This window comes from Pongo abelii, chromosome 3, assembly GCF_028885655.2.
Source record: "Pongo abelii isolate AG06213 chromosome 3, NHGRI_mPonAbe1-v2.0_pri, whole genome shotgun sequence".
NCBI classification, from domain to species: domain Eukaryota; kingdom Metazoa; phylum Chordata; class Mammalia; order Primates; family Hominidae; genus Pongo; species Pongo abelii.
Window position 1 is genome coordinate 2,895,283 of NC_071988.2, and position 19,709 is coordinate 2,914,991.

Consider the following 19,709-nt stretch of genomic DNA (forward strand, 5'->3'; position numbering starts at 1 on the left):
TAGAAAAGTGGTAATAATTAGAAGCAAATTATATATATGAGAAACAGTATTTAATATATTTTGGAGACCAAGTGTTGTTATGACAGGGATCAGAAATTTTCAGTTGTCACTGACAGTAAAAATCATTGCAAGAAGCAATTTGGTGCTGTGGAAAGTTGATAGGCTTGGAAGCCAGGATACTTGGTTCTTAGGTTTGTCCAGTAATCTTAGCCACCCTACAGTGAGTGTCTGCTATCTGCCAAACATTCTGAATGCTTTCCAGACAGCATTTTTGATTTTACTATATCACTCATGGTTGCCATTACTACACCTTGTTTTTTTTTTTTTTTTTTTCCTAAGAGATAGGGTCTCACTGTGTTGCCCAGGCTGGTCTCAAACTCCTGGGCTGAAGCGATCCTCCTGCCTCAGCCTCCCAAGTAGCTGTGAGTACAGGCATGAGCCACTGTGCCTGGCTACTATACCCTGTTTATAGATGGGAAAACTGAGTCCCAGAGAAAAGATAAGAAAGAGAAGATTCTATTCTGATATGAACAGAATCATTTTGGAGTGGAGACCATGTGGGGCACATAACCCCTATACATTGTCAACTAGAGAGTTTGGTTAACTTACTGTCTCTACCTTAGGGTAAGACACAATCTCCGAGGACCTACATTTTATGACCTGTGAGATCAGGATAAGGCTATCCTGTTAAAACACTTAAATAACAGAATTTATGGCCAGGCACGGTGGCTCACGCCTTTAATCCTAGCACTTTGGGAGGCCGAGGTGGGCAGATTGCCTGAGTTCAGGAGTTCGAGAACAGCCTGGGCAACACGGTGAAACCCCATCTCTACTAAAATACAAAAAATTAGCTGGGTGTGGCGGCGTGTGCCCGTAGTCCCAGCTATTCGGGAGGCTGAGGCAGGAGAATTCCTTGAACCTGGGAGGCGGAGGTTGCAGTGAGCGGAGATCGTGCGTGCCATTGCTCCACCCTGGGTGACAGAGCGAGACTCTGCCTCAAAAAAAAAAAAAAACAAAAACCAGAATTTCTATTGTAAAATACAAAACTTTAAACAAATGTTTTGTATCATTATGCTGCTGAAAATACAATGTCCCAACAGTGTCCTCTGTTCATTTTATACCCACAGTGATGCTTATTATTTTATTTATTCGAATGTATCTGAGATGCCAAGCTCAGGAGATTTTTGGAGTACTGCCCTGTGTGCCCTTCTGCCAGGTGGCCCTATGCTTATAAGCACTCTTAGGTGTTTACACTTCCTTCCCCTTTCTTGTCAGGGTCCCTGGCTCCCTCTGGAGTCTCCTCTCCAGGAGGTGGGGGGCGCTGATGTCAGCAGGAAAGGGGGGCTTATTGCTCTCAGTGATGCTTATTATTTTATTCACGTTCTTAATGGTTTGAGTTTTTGGTTTTTTAAGAGATGGAGTCTTGCTTTGTTGCCTGGCTGGACTTGAACTCCTGGGCCCCATTGTGCCTCACTTGTTTTATTTTTCAAATTTTACTATTTCGTAAATTTATCTTTTATAAATTAATCTTTAAAAAAATGTGTGTGTGTGTATATATCTATGAACAAATAAAGGATCTCCTGGTCATCTCTGTCCCCATCCACCCAGCTCCCTGTTCCTCCTTACAAGTAAATCACCATTGTAAGTTTCTTGTATATTCTTCCTGCATTTCTTTATGCAAATACAAGCAAATGTGAATATTTTTCTTGTTCTCTTCCTTCCCCCAACAAAAGATACCATACATACACTGTTTTCTCTTGTTTTTTTTTTTTCCTGCCTGTCTTGTTTTTTTTTCCTGCCTGACAGTATTTCCTTGTTTTTGCGAAGACTAGACCATCTAAAATTTTGTGTACTCATAATTACTTGATAGCATAAAGACTTTCAAGTCTCCATCAGCTGACATAATTAATTTTCAATGAACATACTTTTGGCAAGTATTCTTAGGCTTATTTTTGTGATTTTTAAATGCTTCCTGCCTAGCTCTAAAAAGGAAAACCTGGCACCATTCTCAGACGTTTCAGAGTTAATGAAGTATCTCATGTCTCAGCCTTTGCGTGTACAGAATAAATACGTTTTTCTCAGTATACTTACCCATTGTGGTGTTCTCAGTTTATGAGCCCTTGCTATAATTTTCAAAGCTTTCTTTTATCATTTGTCTTTCAGATAAAACAACTGCTTCACAACTAGAAACTTTTAGTTGTTGATTATTAAATTCTGTCAAAACTGCCCTTTGTTTTTTGTGATCAGTATTTTAATCTCCCTTATCTACAATCCTGCCAAACTTCCCCACCTTCCCCCCGCTCCAGAAAAATAAAATCCAACTCAAACCTTACTTAGCAAACCACCCTCACAGAGTGAAATTCAGAAAAAAATTTCGTTTCAATAAAAAGATTTTGAAAGATTTCATCACTTCAACAAAAGTATAGTTAAAAAATTAAAATACTATATTAATTGAAGGACAGTAACAGTATAATGAGGGAGCAAAATTAGAGAAAGCAGCTGACATTGCCAGAAGATAAGTTAAATTCTGCTTTTTCCCACATGTAATTGTTCAGGACATGTGGCTCAGAATATGCGAATTAGTAGAGTAACTACAGCAGAGTCTCTCTTGCATTGTGTTGTTTGCTCAATTGCGAGATAGCATACATATACAATTATTTCTCCTAGATTCACTTCTGAAATCTTAACTGCAGTCTGCTTTGTGGAATTTCTTCTTGAAAGAACTTGTTTAAGAGTATGCTGATTGATATTTGTTCATGGGCCATCTGAAGATTCTGGATGTTATTTTGTTTTATTTTTTGAGACAGTCTCCCTCTGTTCCTCAGGCTGGAGTGCAGTAGCACGATCTCAGGTTACTGCAACCTTCGCCTCCCGGGTTCAAGCAATTCTCCTGCCTCAGCCTCCGGAATAGCTGGGACTATAGTCACGCACCATCACACCCAGCTAATTTTTTTTGTGTGTGTATTTTTAGTACAGACGGGGTTTCACCATGTTGGCCAGGCTGGTCTCAAAGTCCTGACCTCAGGTGATCTGTCCGCCTTGGCCTCCCAGAGTGCTGGGATTACAGGCGTCAGCCTCTGTGCCTGGCCTGGAGGTTATTTTAAATAGTTTTTTTTTTGGATGAAAACAAATTTTGTGAAAATTAGTAATACAGAATGATTTTGTGTTCTTTTATCATTCATTCATTTACCAAATATTTATTGAGGCCTGTTCTGTGCTAAATGGTGGGGAGGTGGTGCTGAACTAGACAGAAGAGCCCCAGTATGCCTGCTAGCTCTTCCCGTGTTTACATTTTGATTTTCTGTGCTGCAGTACAGTAGATGAGCTTGGCATTGAGAGTGAGTAGTCTTGGATTTAGGTTTTGAGCCGGCCATTTATTTATTGTGAGACCTCTGGAACTTAAAACTCTGAGCCAGCACACCTGTAAATACCAATACTTTGGGAAGCCAAGGTGGGTGGATTCCTTGAGCCCAGGAGTTCAAGACCAGCCTGGGAAACTTGGCGAAACCCCGTCTCTACAAAAAATATAATAATTATCTGGGCATGGTGGCACGCTCCTGTAGTCCCAAGCTACTTGGCAGGCTGAGATGGGAGGATCACTTGAGCCTGGGGGGCTGAGGTTGCAGTGAGCCAAAATCACGCCACTGCACTTCAGCCTGGATGACAGAGCAAGAGCTCAGTCTGAAAAAGAAAGAAAGAAGGAAAACCCACAAAAACACTGAGTCAGTCTTTGATCTGCGCATGGAGGAATCTTGCAGGGTGGTTGGAATTAACGAGTGTGTGTGAGAACATTGTTCTCTGCAGTGGTCTTTGTAGGGTCCTTAGACAATTCATGGTCACTTTTCTGGATCCCTTGCATTTTCTAGCTGCATTTTCTCAACTGGGTTTGGGAAAAATTAGGTCTGGAGTTTGGGATGGGGAGCTGTTTTTACTTTACAGGTGAGGTAACTCCATGCGTGTTGACGTTTTTAGGAGTATGAGTGGAACCAACCTGTGATTTTTGGCTCAGTACTGGCCCTTGCACTGGAGAGTCCTGTTGTCAGCAACAAGGATACAGCTTAATGAGGAGCAATGAAGAGTGCGTCTCCAAACCACAGTCTTAATTTCAGATTCTTGCTTCTCCACTTACTGCCCACTAAACCTTAAGCAAGTAACTGGAATATGTCTCATAATACACCATAGGATTAATTAATGCTGCAGTTAAAAGAAAAACAACACCAGCTATGTAATTGTATAAAAGACTTAATACAATGTGGACGATTTAGGCTGGGAAGCCGTTAACGAACCATTCATCATAAAAGAGGGAGGAAGCAAGAGGACCCACTTGAGTAGGCTGGGACACATTGCTGTGGTTCAATTTTACTTTTTGCTTTTGTTTCTAATTGGAGCTGTTTTGAGACATCCTGATTGTCAGAGAGAATGTGGATTAGAGGGAGGAGGAGGAGCTCTGGAGTCAGGCAGCCCAAGTTCAGACTCCAGCAACCCCATTACTGACTGCTTAACTGTGTTGTGCCTTATCTGCAGAAAAAATGAGTTAAAACACACATAGTAAGCAGTGATAACTTTAGCTGTGATTATTTGAAAGGGGCCTTTTGAGCAGCTTCTTCTGCAAGAGGACATCCGGAGACACAGGAATAGAAATGATCCGATCAAAGTAATTAAAGGCTTTTAACTGAGCTCTGAGGTCCCAAACAGGGCACATTCAGTCAGCCTAAAGCTGTGAAGAAGAACCTTCAACATAAGGTGGGTGTTCTCTTTTCGGGTGGTGAAGAACTGTGTCATTAGGCTAGTACTGTAAGCAGTGTGGGGTTAGAACTTAACTACGGTTGTGTTTGGGAGATAGCGCCAGATGTTGGGCTCCCTCCTGCCAGTAGATAACAGGGATTTCCTTTGCATTGGCTGGTGCTGCAGCCTTCCAGTATTGCAGGTTTCCAGGTGTTTGTAATGAATTTCTGGCCAGGGCGTCCATGTGTCTTGGTGCTGGCCAGGGTGTGTGCTGACTGCTGCACTGTTCCCAGCCCTCTGCCTGGATTTAGTCATCAGTGTCGGAGCCCCCGAGTCTGTTTACAATCTTGTTACTCTTTCCAGTGAAGTCTCCACCTTCTGTTTCCCTGCGTATTTCCTGACGATGCAGTTTCATTTTGGATGCAGACCTCTTGGAGCCCTTTGTCCCAGGGAAGTTAGATGTCCCTTGTAGCAAATACTCTACTTCGGGAATAAACAGTCTCAGTTGAGCACCTCCTATGTATGAAACACTCCCCCAGGGCCCTTGTACAAACATGAGTTAGAAATGTATCGTCCCTGTATTTCACAGGCCCATAGACCAGTGATGGAGCAAGCATGTACGCAGATAATTTATCCGCATTTGGTTTGGTCCTGTTTGAAAGTGGCCGTGGGAGGGGTGGGAATGGTGTATGTTGACACACAGGAGGCCAGGTGCCAGGCTTGGGGCGTGGGGAACCTTCACAGAGCAGGAAGCATTTGAGTTGGATATTGAGAATGAGTGGGGGCTGAAAGGTTTACAATAGAGAGAATAGTTAAATTAGGTAATTAAAAATGTGTGGAACACCTGCTGGGTGCCAGGTACTGCGTGTAAAATCAGAGGAAGGTTGACTGCACTCACTCTGCTGTCTTTTCTGTGCTACTCCCTAAAGCTCAGTAGGTGTTTATTCACCAGGTGACTGCTGCCTTCCCCAAGCCACCTGACAGACACATGTTTTACCTCTGAAATCATCTCCATGAAGCTTTCCTGACAGCCCCTCTGTATGAGTTTCCTAGGGCTGCTGTAACAAAGTGCCACAGACCAGGGGCTTAAACAAACAGTAATGTGTCATCTCACAGTTCTGGAGGCTGGAAGTCTAAGATCAGGGTGTGGGCAGGGCTGGTTCCTCCCGAGGCTGTGAGGGAGAATGGGCCCCATCCTCTCTCTAGCTTGGTAGTCAGCAGTCCTTGGCGTTCCTTGGCTTGAGGAAGCACTGCCTCAACCTCTGCGTTCATCTACACTTAGTTCTCCCTGTGCGTGTCTCTTTGTCCCCATGTTCCATTTTATAAGGACATAAGTCATTTTGGATTAGGTCTGTCTTGTGGACCCCATCTTAACTAATTACATCTGTAGCGACCTTATTTCCAAATAAGGGCATATTCTGAGGAACTGGGGGTTAGGGCTTCAACATGTGAATTTTGGGGAGTGGACACAGTTCAACTCATAACATCCTCTCTCTGTTTTTTCTATCTCCCATTCATGGATACTTTTCCCCTGCTGATATACGGTAAGTGGAGTTCTGTCATGCACTAAGAGAATTTTGTTTGTCATCTCCTGCTCTTCATATTTTTCAGTCTCTGGTGCCTTGCATGTAATGTGGAAAGTGTCTCCAGTGCAAATTTATTATGCGTCAGGAGTTAGTAGAAATAAGGGAAGATATTGCAGAGATCACCTCTCTTCTTGGTCTCCTATTGACAATTCCAAAGCCTCTCTGGAGTTGGGTGCCAGGTGGCCAAGGACACTACCAGGGGATACCACTTTCATTATCTCCTTTTTCCCATGGAGCAGTAATTCATTATTAGCTGACAATCAAAGAGCATTAGAAATCTGACAATATCCTTTGGGTCCTCTAGCAGGCATTTTACACAGAGGCTTTCTTTAATGGCTCTCTTCTTCCTAGTTTCAGCCTTAAGTTTTCATGTTCCAGCTTTAGGGATTCAAAAGTAAATCATGTGAATGCTGGGAATAGTTACTGTTAGCAAAGATGTCTGCCAGAAGGGAGATGCCGATAAATAATTGAATCTGTCCAAACGTTTCAGAATTCCCTCATTATATATTTGAGAGAAGCAAAAATTTGTCTGGTTTCTAACCTGAGGTTTAGTTACACATTAATAAAGATGGATCATCCCGGGGCTGCAGTACTTCTGCTAAGAAAGAATATTCCAGCATACCCTTTGTTATTTCCAGGTCAGTAAATAATGTACTAGGCAGAGTGGTGTTTTCTGGGACATTAGAAAAGGGATGTTATTTGGACTAAATAGTGCTGTTCGGTCAGGATTTTCTTCAGTGCTATTTAGCAAACGAACTGTCCTTTGTCTGTCCAGCTAGCAAGAATTTGTATAATGCAACAGAGTACTTTACAGTTTTCACACTTTAAATGTCACATGAGGGGTTCTTCACTAGGCTCCTGGAACCTAGTCTAGCAAAATTAGAGGAAAGGCCCTAAGGAGACTTATCTCTGTTAAGAGAAAAAGTTAACATTTTCAGGCTAAATAGTTGAATCTACTGAGATAACAAATAATGTCTACTATTTCAACCCTCCAAAGATTGAAGAGTGTTAGGATTGTCATTTGTGTTTTTTTGTGGGGTAGTTGAATAAAGTTGGGCAGCTAAAATTTTCAGTTCCATGTGCCTCCTAAACAAAAAACAAAGTAAGTAGTTTGTGAATTGACTGCAGACAAAATAGAAACTGTGCTGCATGCCGTTTTTTTGTAAACAGATGACATTTTCTTTCTTTTTTTTTTTGAGCCGGAGTCTCGCTCTGTCACCCAGGCTGGAGTGCAGTGGCGTGATCTTGGCTTACTGCAATCTCTGCCTTCCGGGTTCATGCCATTCTCCCGCCTCAGCCTCCCGAGTAGCTGGGACTACAGGTGTGTGTGCGCCACCACACCCGGCTAATTTTTTTTTGTATTTTTAGTAGAGACGGGGTTTCACCGTGTTAGCCAGGATGGTCTTGATCTCCTTACCTCGTGATCCACCCTCCTCGGCCTCCCAAAGTGCTGTGATTACAGGCGTGAGCCACTGTGCCCAGCCAACAGATGACATTTTCTAACCAGGCACATGCCATCCAATTTACCTGTCGATCATACCATTGTATAAAGCAGCAGAACTGAAGGGGAAATATGATTGTTAAACACACCGAATTGCTTTTATGTTATTTGAGATAGTTGGTGTAAGTGTCTTGACTTTTTATATTTGGAAACATTAAATAAAAACAAATAAATTTTTTAAAAAGGGATGTTAATCTTAAGATGGCTGTTCATCCTGATCTTAGTAGTATCAGTCTGAAAAAGCATGCTGAAATATCTTCGTCTGAAGGCAGGCAGAGACCAGCTCATGTAAGGTCTGGAGGTGCTTTCTTCTGAGAGCAAGAAGAATCACGGAGTGTTTCAAACACATACGAAGTAGACAGCATGGTGTGATGAGTCCTGCTCTAACCTTCATCCAGTGTCAGTGGTTAGCTCATGGCTAGTCTTATGTAACTTCATTTCCCCTTCCCCCCATATAAGTTTTAGGCACATTTCAGATGTCATCTTATCCAGAAACATTTCTGTATCTAATATAATCATAGTAATACTACACCTAAAATGTAAAACTAATTTCTTAATACCATCAAAATCTAGCTAATGTTCAAATTTCTAGTTGTCTCAAATGTCACTTTCAGATTTTTATTTTACAGTTTGTTATCAATCAGGATCCTGCTAAGGTCCACATATTAGTTCTCAGATTTTAAGCAGAGGAGTGAGTGACATGATCTGACTTACATTAAAACTCTCTATGGCCAAGTTTTAGAGAATGGATTGCTGTGGGGGTTGTTAAGAGACTGGAAGTAGAGAAACCAATTAGGAGGCTGTTGAGTGTCCAGGAGGTGAGTGATGACAACTTGGATTTGAGTGACATCTGGGGGATGGGAGATGTGGAGGAAGCAGATGTCACTTGGGCGGGCCATACTTATTTGTCATGGTTCATCCAGACTTTTGTTTTCTGTTGTCTGTGTTTATTTGAAAATATTGTTCCCAAAGATTTCATTAATTTAGCTATCAATATATTGATGGTGAAATCTTAAAATGTATTACATAAGTAAAATCAAAGCAACATTATAGAATATTGAGATGGAGAAGCATTCATCCATACTTTAATCAACTTACTCAAATGTATTCCAACTTATGTGCCATTATATCATTTTGCCAGTGTATAATTATGGCATTACATAATAGAATAAGAAATATAGTTTTCCACTTAATATGTTTTATACTCTTTTATCTGCATTATGCTAAAGAGTCTGTAGTTACATGATATTGTATCAAGCAGATTTTAATGTTTATGTTACATTTATTTATTTGAGTCAGGTCTTGCTCTGTCACCCAGGCTGGAGTGTAGTGGTGCCATCATGGCTCTCTGCAGCCTTGACCTCCCAGCTCAAGTGATCCTCTCTCCTCAGACTCCTGAGTAGCTGGGACTACAGGCGTGTGCCATCACTCCTGGCTAATTTTTTTGATTTTTTTTGTTGAGATGCAGTCTTTACTATGTAAGCTAGACAGCTTGGAACTCCTGGGCTCAAGCGATCTTCCCGCATCAGCTTCTCAAAGTGCTGGAATTACAGGCATGAGCCACCACACCTGACCTGTTCCTACTTTTAAAATTATTTTATTTTAAATTAGTTTAAATTTATTTTAAGATACTATGAAAAATGTTCCAGAAGTTAGTTTTTTGCATGTTTTTCCCTTTCTCTCTCTTTTTTAACTTTTTGATTAAATAATTTTTTTTTTTTTTTTTTTTAAGACGGAGTCTTACTCTGTTGTTCAGGCTGGAGTGCAGCGGCATGACTCAGCTCACTACAACCTTTGCCTCCTGGGTTGGAGTAATTCTTGTGCCTCAGTCTCCTGAGTAGCTGAGATTACAGGTGTGCGCCCCCACGCCCAGCTAATTTTTGTATTTTTAGTAGAAACAGGGTGTCACCATGTTGCCCAGGCTGGTCTCAATCTCCTGAGCTCAGGCATCCACTTGCCTCGGCCTCCCAAAGTGCCAGGATTACGGACATGCACCACTATACCCAGCAAATAATAACTTCTTTGTAGAGATTTTACTTGGAAACTAAGTTGATGAAACCTGAAGTCGTAATTGATAAAAATGAAGGACAGGTTTCTACTGCAAAGTAGAATTAGGCTTAATCTTGATTATTGGGCTCAGAATGTGTGTACTTTGATTTTGATTTACATTTATAGACTTCCTTATTGAAGGAATGGAGCATGTATATACCTGGCCTGCAGTGTTTATCTTATCCCATTCACACAGCAATTTGTAACTAGGAGAAAGTAATACCTGCCTTATCTTAAATATGTTGGTTTCACAAAGATTCCTGTCTTTCACTGTCTTCTGGGAACCAGGAAATAGCTATAGTTACCTCTAAAATATACCCTCATATCCTTATTTACCGACGAAAATGGCTTATAATTGGGACTCATAATGATTTTCTTTGGTCTTTTATTGTTTTTGAAACACTGAAGCAGAATATTGTTATTATTGGCTCAGAATGTTCAGCTTCAATTACATCTAATGAGGAAATATTGCCAGATAACTATTATTGTTTTGTTCTTTGGTCATTCTTTTGGAAGGTTTACAGTAAATAGATTGGGTAACCAGAAAAAATTAAACAATTTAAAGGATGTAAATAGAGAAGAGTAAGTTTCAGAGATTCCACTTAGGCTGGGCTCGTGCCTGTAATCCCAGCACTGTGGATGTCTGAGACAGGAGGATCACTTGAGCCCAGGAGTTTGAGACCAGTCCGGGCAACATAGTGAGACCTCATCTCTACCAAAGAACTAAAAAAAAAAATAGCCAGGTGTGGTGATGTGGGCCTGTAGTCTCAGCTATTCAGGAGGCTGAAGCAGTGGGATCACTTGAGCCCAGAAGTTCCAGGCTGTAGTGAGCTATGATTGCACCACTGCGTTCCAGCCTGGGTGGCAGAATGAGGCTCTGTCTCAAAAACAAAGAGAAAAAAGATTCCACTGAGGTCATTAGTTCGTTTATTCTATGTTGATGTTTAGTCCCCAATTGTTTTCATGTTTTGCCTTTAAGTTCTTGAAGTAGTGGCTGGGTGCGGTGGCTCACGCCTGTAATCCCAGCACTTTGAGAGGCCTAGGCGGGTGGATCACCTGAGGTCAGGAGTTCGAGACCAGCCTGGCCAACATGGTGAAACTCTGTCTCTACTAAAAATACAAAAATAACCTGGGTGTGGTGGCACGTGCCTGTAATCATAGCTACTCAGGAGGCTGAGGCAGGAGAATCGCTTGAACCTGGGAGGCAGAGGTTGCAGTGAGCCGAGATCACGCCACTGCACTCCAGCATGAGCGACAGAGTGAGACTGTCTCAAAAAAAAAAAAAAAAGAAAGAAATACTGCCACTTTAAGCATATTTTTATCTTATCTTTACATTTAGAACAGAAATATCAAATTGATCTTTTTCTTAAAAAAAAAAAACACTAATTTCTTCAACTGATTCTTTGGCTGTTGGTTCCACAATAAAAATATCTTTTTTGCATAATAAACTCTACTTTATAGGCTTGTTATCCAAAGTGTGGTTCAAGTTCAGCGCATTGGTATCACTTGGGAACTGATGAGACATGCAGAATTTCAGGCCCCACTCCAGACCTAATGAATCTTAATTTGTATATTAATTTAATTCCCAGGTGGTTCATATGCACATTTGAAAGCTAATAGGGCGTGGTGGTTCATGCCTGTGATCCCAGCACTTTGGAAGGCCAAGGTGAGAGGATTGCTTGAGGCCAGGAGTTTGAGACCAGCCTGTACAACTCGGGGATACCCACATCTCTACAAAATTTTTTAAAAAATTAGCTAGGCGTGGCGGTGCACGCTGGTAGTCCCAGCTGCTTGGGAGGCTTAGGTGGAAGGATCACTTGAGCCTGGGAGGTTGAGGTTGCAGTGAGCTGTGACTGGGCCACTGCCCTCCAGCCTCGGTGGCAGAACAAGACCCTGTTCCCCTCCCCCTGAGAAAAGAATGGAGTGTCAGTAGCCATATTCACAGAATTTTAAATTTGAGCCATCTTGGCATGTTAGGTTATTAACAAACTGAGCATCTTGACATGGCCGGTACCTGCCACTGTTCTTTTAACCAGAAAGCAGCTGTTAGGGAGGAACATTTACCATTCTGTGAGTTATGTGTGAGCGGCTTCTCTTTTGTTGATCTGTTTGGGGGATCCTTTGCAAAACCACTGCTGGTACCTTATGGGGAAAAAAAAAATCAGAAATCAAATTTCTTTTGGAATAAACTGTGCTGTTCTTAGCAGATCTTGTCTGTGTGGAACAAATCATGTCTGTAAAGAATCACGTGGTCAAAAGTTTAATATTTAGTTCTTTTTGGATTTGTCAGAGGACTTAATTGCTTTGTTAGATTGTTCTCTTGTTCTCTTCTTTGGAACAATGGCCAGGACAAAACACAGCATTGGTTAGTGGGAGGGTGGGAGGTGGTTGATCAGCCATGTGCCTCTGAGGCCACAAAGAAGCCTCGCAGGTCATGGTTTCCACTGTCAGTTGGTCATTACATCCTCCTGTTGAAGATTGTGTTTACCAAGCTCATGTGCTCATCATGAAACACTGTTAGACATTGATTTGAAAACAATAATTTCTTTTATTTTCATTCTGTAGGAACCTAGAAAGATTGTACAATGAATGGTGATTCTCGTGCTGCGGTGGTGACCTCACCACCCCCGACCACAGCCCCTCACAAGGAGAGGTACTTCGACCGGGTAGATGAGAACAACCCAGAGTACTTGAGGGAGAGGAACATGGCACCAGACCTTCGCCAGGACTTCAACATGATGGAGCAAAAGAAGAGGGTGTCCATGATTCTGCAGAGCCCTGTGAGAAGAGAAGTCTTTTCTCTGACCAAATGTCATCTTTCCTTTTCTAATACTTCAGGTCTTATGCCCTGTTGTATGAGTGGCATAGTTCATTGATCTTATCACAGGAAATCAGTGCCTTGAGTATATGTATATGGTTGTTGAAAGAATTCAGTTTAGTTCATGTTATCAGACATTGTAAATAAAAAATCTTCAGTGTCGTAAAGGATAGGAAGTGTTGATTTCTCCTTTTTACTCTTGTAACTTTTCTAGAGGTTATTTATACATTGGGGCAATTTTTAAATTACAATTTAAAAAATACCTAGCTTAGGCTGGGTGCGTCGGCTCACACTTGTAATCCCAGCACTTTGGGAGGCCGAGGTGGGTGGATCACTTGAGGTCAGAAGTTCGAGACCAGGCTGGCCATCATGGTGAAACCCTGTCTCCATTAAAAATACAAAAATTGGCCAGGCACGGTGGCTCACGCCTGTAATCCCAGCACTTTAGGAGGCCGAGATGGGTGGATCACGAGGTCAGGAGATTGAGACCATCCTGGCTAACACGGTGAAACCCCATCTCTACTAAAAATACAAAAAAAAAAAATTAGCCGGGCGTAGTGGCGGGCGCCTGTAGTCCCAACAACTCGGTGGGCTGAGGCAGGAGAATGGCGTGAACCTGGGAGGCAGAGCTTGCAGTGAGCCGAAATCGCACCACTGCACTCCAGCCTGGGCGACAGAGTGAGACTCCGTCTCAAAAAAAACCCAAAACAAAACAAAAACAAAAATTAGCCGGGCATGGTGGCGCATGCCTGTAATCCCAGCTACTTGGGCGGCTAAGGCAGGAGAATCGCTTGAAACCGGGAGGCGGAGGTTGCAGTGAGCGGAGATTGTGCCACTGCACTCCAGCCTGGGCAACAGAGCGAGACTCTGTCTCAAAAACAAAACAAAACAAAAAAACCCTAGCTCAGTCCTGGGTGTATAGTTGGCCTTAACAGTACCTGCTAATTGATTGATACCTTTAGTTAGAGTCAGCATTTTGAGCCACAGTCAGGCCCAACTGAATGTTTTCCAGATTGCACCTTTAGTCAGGTCGTTGTATCTGCGTAGTTTTCTCATGTTGGTGCTGCCGCCTTTGTGTGTGCTTCATCCTTTTTTGTCCCTTCTTCTTCTGATTTGTTCTTACTGTGCCCCTTCATACCAGGGGAGTGTCATTTGTCAGAAGTTTATTGATTTTCTTAAAAAAAAAATGTTGATTGTCTCTTATGTGCTGTTTGAGGAACTGGGCATTTAGCAGTAAACTAGACATACAAGGCCTTTAGTAGATTTTGTTTAGTTGTTGTTACTGAGGTATAACTTACATAAAGTACACAAATCTTAAGTATATAGCTTGGTGAATTTTGACATAAATGTAGCTTGTATAACTACTCAGATCAAGTCTCGGACTTTACGTTCTAGTTGAAAGAAATAAACAATAAAGAACAAGCAGGAGGGCAATGCAGAAAGCAGTAGGATGATTAGATTAAGTGTGACTGCGGTCAGAAAGGCCGTTCTCGGGAGGGAAGGTTTAATCTGAACTCAATGACAGGAAGGAGCCAGTCTTTCAAGAATCAAGAGGGGGCCGGGTATGGGTGCTTGGCTGGGCATGGTGGCCCATGCCTGTAATCCCAGCACTTTGGGAGGCCAAGGCAGTGGATCACTTGAGCCCAGGAATTCGAGACCAGCCTGGTGAAACCCCATCTCTACAAAAAATATAAAAATTTGCTGGGCGTGGTGGCGTGCCCCTGCAATCCCAGCTACTCAAGAGGCTGAGGTGGGAGGATCACTCAAGCTGAGGCTGCAGTGAGTTGTGATCGTGCCAGTGCACTCCAGCCTGGGTGACTGAGTGAGACCCTGTCTCCAAAAAAAAAAAAAAAAAAAAAAAAGAGGCATGTTCCCAGCTGAGGAACCAGCTAACATGAAATTCCTAGGATAGGGATGGGCTTGATGAGCCCACAGAGGCAGAAGGCAGCCAGTGTAGTTCGGCCTGGGAGTGGCAGAGTGAGGTGCAGTGAGGTTGGAGAGAGAGAAGGGAGCAGATCCTGGAAGGCTGTGTATGCTGAGATTGAGAGTTTCCATTGCATTGTGTGTGTGTGGCAGAGTCATTGGAGGGCTGCAGACAGGGAAAGGACAAACAGTATTTTAAAGAAAATTATTCTGGGTTTGGTTTAGAGAGAGAATTGGCTGGGGCAAGAGAAAAAGCTGTTGTCCAAATGAGAGATCATGGCTGCTTGGGCCAAGGTGGCGTAGTAGAGGTAGGAAGAGGTAGATTTGTATGGCTTTCATTTTGAAGGTAGTATGAGTAGGACTTGCTGATGGATGAGGTGGAAGAAGTGAAAGGGAAAAAAAGAATCAGGATAACACCAAGACTTTTGGCTTGAGCAGTTTTCTTACATAAAAACAACAAGAAGCTAAGTAAAAATGACTTGGGATAGTTAAGAAACTCATAGCACCTAGTGTGTGCCAGGCATTGTTCTAGCCACTGGGGATGCAGAGATAAGAGGGTAAAGTTCCCGCCCACAGGTTGTTTAGAACACAGTAAGCATCAAGGCTGGGCGTGGTAGCTCATACCTGTAGTCCCAGTGCTTTGGGAGGCTGAGATAGGAGGATCACTTGAGCCTAGGAGTTTGAGGCTGCAGTGAGCTATGATTGCACCACTGCACTCCAGCCTGGGGCTTGAGGTTTTGCCAGATGGTTTAGTAGAGTTGGAGATGTTAGCAAGAAAGTGATTACAATGTAATCATTACAATGGATCTAAGCCAGTGAGGGAGTTCAGAACAGGGGAGGTGAGCCAAGGTGAGAAGGTGTTAGGGTGATGAATGGATGGAAGAAAGTGTGAGCTGGATGCTAGGAGGGGGTGGTTGCAGGGCACATACTTGGCTTTGGGATTGAAGAGGGCCATGGTTACTAGGAATGAGCAGGTGTAGTGCTGACCATGGTCGTGGGAGCCTGAGGTGGGTTGGATGACAGGGTCTTTGGAGGAGAGGAGGTCCGAAAGCTGAGAGGTATGGAGGGTCCCAAACTGAGGGTATGGATGTTGAACCAGAAAGAGTTATGATCAAAGTAGCACACACAAGGTCCTTAGGCTAGTGGCAGCTGGCTGGAGCCAGACATTAAGATCCAGATTGGTGGCTCCAGGCCCTCACTCAGGACTAAGCTCAGCTCTGTGCCACATGTCCTTTCTGCACGTACAGGTCGTCTGAAATGCTGTTTATGCATAGGGCTCCTGTACTGTGGTTTTCTTCTTTTTGTGTCTTCCTTACCAAGCTTCAAGTTTCTGGATGGCAAGGACCATATTATTTATCAGTATGTATATCTTTAGTGCCTAAAACAGCACCTGGTACTTAGTAGTGTGTGTCGAATTGAGCTTTCCGTAGATCTTTATGTGGATTTGAAAACCATTGAAATAGATCTTTTGAATTTTCAGACTGAGGGATCCTGAAGGCAAGGAGCTTCTTTAATTTAGCTTTTGCTTCTCCTGTGACCAGCACTGTCTGTGATGTTCAGGAGATGCCATCTGTATCTCTTACTATCCATCTTTTGTTTTTGAGATGGAGTCTCTCTCTGTCGCCCAGGCTGGAGTGCAGTGGCGTGATCTTGGCTCACTGTAGCCTCCATCTCCCAAGTTCAAATGATTCTCCTGCCTCAGCCTCCTGAGTAGCTGGGATTACAAGCGTGCACCACCATACCCAGCTCGCCGCAACCTCCTCCTCCTGGGTTCAAGTGATTCTCCTGCCTCAGCCTCCCAAGTAGCTAGGATTACAGGCACGAGCTTCCATGCCCGGCTAACTTAATTTTATTTTTAGTAGAGACGAGGTTTCACCATGTTGGCCAGGCTGGTCTCGAACTCCTGACCTCAAGTGATCCGCCTCCCTTGGCCTCCCAAAGTGCTGGGAGTTACAGGTGGAAGCCACTGCGCCCGGCCTGTCTTTATTTGCACATATCTCCCTTTCTCTCTCATTGCATTGTGCTTTGATAACAAAGATGGCTAAATAATCGCCATGTTTTGTTTTTTTCCTTTGTTTATTTCTTGTTTGCAGTCAGAGTACCTCTCAGCTTTTCCCTTCCTCATGGATGACCACAAAATATGATCTGCGACATTATTTGCCATGGTTGGTAAATAGGGGGTCCTCAGAGGGCTCTTGACAGACGTTCTGTTCTACCCTTAGTTAACAGCAATACCTGTATTTGTTGTGTGCTTCCCCCAAGTGATAGGTACTCTTAGACTGTCCCTTGGCAGTTTCCTGCAATATGTTTTCAGCTCAAGCAGTGACAAACTAGAAGTAAATTTGATGTGGATTAACATCCAGTGAACTTACATTTTCATATTGGATATAATTTATAATTGTTTGACAAGATATTTCTTTCTTTTTTTTTTTTTTTTTGAGATGGAGTTTTGCTCTGTCTCCCAGGCTGGAGTGTAGTGGCGGGATCTCAGCTCACTGCAAGCTCCGCCTCCCGGGTTCACGCCATTCTCCTGCCGCAGCCTCCCGAGTAGCTGGGACTACAGGCGCCCGCCACCACACCTGGCTAATTTTTTTGTATTTTTAGTAGAGACGGGGTTTCACCGTGTTAGCCAGGATGGTCTCGATCTCCTGACCTCGTGATCCGCCCTCCTTGGCCTCCCAAAGTGCTGGGATTCCAGGCATGAGCCACTGCGCCCAGCCAATGTATTTACTTTTAATCTTTTTCTATGTTTAGGTATGTCTTTGCTGTAATAAGGACTGGTTATACTGCTTGATAACATTGTCACTCAAACATATATCAAGAGCGGTTTTATGCCATTTAAGTTTTTTTAGCTTTTCATGTTGAATGCATGCGTAGAATTCCCAGTGTATTTGATCAATCCTCTGGTGATTGAAATGTAGGATGTTTTTCCCTTTTATCAATAATGCTGGAATGAACATCCAAATGAATCAGTCTTTGAGCACTTCTTTGAATGTTTCCTTAAAATAGATTCCTAAGAGTAGAATTCCTGTTCAGAGTTTTAAGCTTTTATTGTATTAAATTACTTTCTAGAAAAGAATGTACCAGTTTATATTCTCAGCAGTAATGTGTGAGAATATCCGTTTGCCTTTCCAGCACTGGATGAAAACAAAAAATTGGTTTATGTGATAGCTACTCCTGACCCCCTGCCCAAGGAACAGAAAATAAATGGTATCTCAGTGTTTTAATATTTTTTATTAGGCTTTCTGTGAAGAATTGGAATCAATGATACAGGAGCAATTTAAGAAGGGGAAGAACCCCACAGGCCTATTGGCATTACAGCAGATTGCAGATTTTATGACCACGAATGTACCAAATGTCTACCCAGCAGCTCCGCAAGGAGGAATGGCTGCCTTAAACATGAGTGAGTAGTTCCTGATTTTTAATATATGTTCTGTAGTTTTCAGGTAAAATTTCCTGAAGATTGCTCATGTGAAATAAATGGGCATATAACTGTGTAACATAACAGAGTTGAGTATTTTGAAAATTAATGTGTTTTCGTTAGTCATAGTAAAAGATAGGCTGGAATTCTGAAATCGTCTTGAATGTTGCAGACTCCTCTTTTCTTAGCCAGTGAGACTTTTTCCGAGGCAGATGACTTTTTATGTGTCTTACCAGCCCCTACGTAGATTAAAATAAACTAATCAGAAATAATGCTGTGGAGTAGCACATCAGTTTTGCCTGGCCAGCATTTCTTACCTAGCATTCTTCACTGCTGTGTCCCAACTAGTGAGAAAGAGAAATTCTAAAAGAAAAGCCAGAGGAAAAGTACTGGATGGGTGAATGTGAGCAAAGAATGGTCAGCTGTGCAAGAATGGAGCTTTGCCATGGCAATTGAGTTTGTAAATGTTAACATGACAAAGTATCAACTAATCTGAGCCACTGCATATTGTACCTTGGATTAGTCTCTGAAGGGTCTGGTTGGATAGTCAAATCTGATTGCCTGAAATAAGGTACTGGTTTCTGTTAGATCTGCTGAGATTTGCTGTTTACCTGTCTGCTCTGTGGTATTCTTAGAAGTTGAATAGCATTCACCAGATCTGATATATATTGTAATTAATGTCTACAGAATATTAAGAATCACATTTAATCCATAACTCAAACCTCCATCCTGAAATCACATGGCCACCACCAGGAAAGTTTTCATGTGGATTCCGTTTTTTGTTGTTGTTGTTGTTGTTGTTTTTGAGACGGTGTCTTGCTCTGTCTCCCAGGCTGGAGTGCAGTGGCGTGATCTCAGCTCCCTGCAGACTACCACCTCCCAGGTTCAAGCTGTTCTCCTGCCTCAGCCTCCCGAGTAGCTAAGATTACAGGCAGACACCACCACACTTGGCTAATTTTTGTATTTTTAGTAGAGACGGGTTTCGCCATGTTGGCCATGCTGGTCTCAAACTCCTGACCGAAAGTAATCCAGTCGCCTCAGCCTCCCTAAGTGCTGGGATTACGGACATGAGCCACCACACCTGGCCCATTTCTTCTGTATTAATTAGTAAGAATGTTCTGTCAGGAGAAACTTCCCTTCAGTTCTTTTGGTTACCTGGTGGTACAGTTTGTGTAGGAAAGGCAGGGTCCCTTTCCAAAATAATAAATTGGTTTCCAATCATCCTTCAGTGATGAACAATTAGTTTTTTTTTTGTTTTTTTTTTAGTATTATTTGAATTTATGGTTTAAACATAGTCAGTGTGTTTCACATCCTTGCAGTTATTATCCGGATTTGTTGAGAACTTTCCTTCTGAATGGATGTTGAATTTTGTGAAATGCTTCTTTTCTCTCTGTTAAAATGATCCCTTAGTCTTTCTTCTTTAGTTTGTTATGGTGAATTATGTTTATTGTTTTTTGTTTGTTTGTTTTGTGTATTTATTTATTTAGAGATAAGGTCTTGCTCTTTCACCCATGCTGGAGTACAGTGGCATGATCACAGCTCACTACAACCTTGAACTCCTGGGCTTAAGGGATCCTCCACGCCTGGCTAATTTTTCTCTTTTCTTTTTTTTCTTTTTCCTTTTCTTTTTCTTTTCTTTTTTTTTTTTGGAGACGGAGTCTTGCTGTGTCGCCCAGGCTGGAGTGC

General features: G+C 42.5%; 1 protein-coding gene across 10 annotated transcripts in view; it reads left to right on the forward strand.

Moving 5' to 3' along the window:
- ADD1 (adducin 1) overlaps positions 1-19,709 on the forward strand; it is an 86,241-nt gene that overhangs the window by 19,416 nt on the left and 47,116 nt on the right. For 8 of the 10 annotated variants that reach the window (XM_054553276.2, XM_054553273.2, XM_009239747.4 and 5 more), the window contains 2 exon segments: positions 12,427-12,641; positions 17,843-18,005. In XM_054553276.2, the coding sequence (XP_054409251.2) occupies positions 12,447-12,641; positions 17,843-18,005 (358 nt within the window). In that variant the 5' untranslated portion in view covers positions 12,427-12,446. 10 annotated transcript variants of the gene reach the window in all.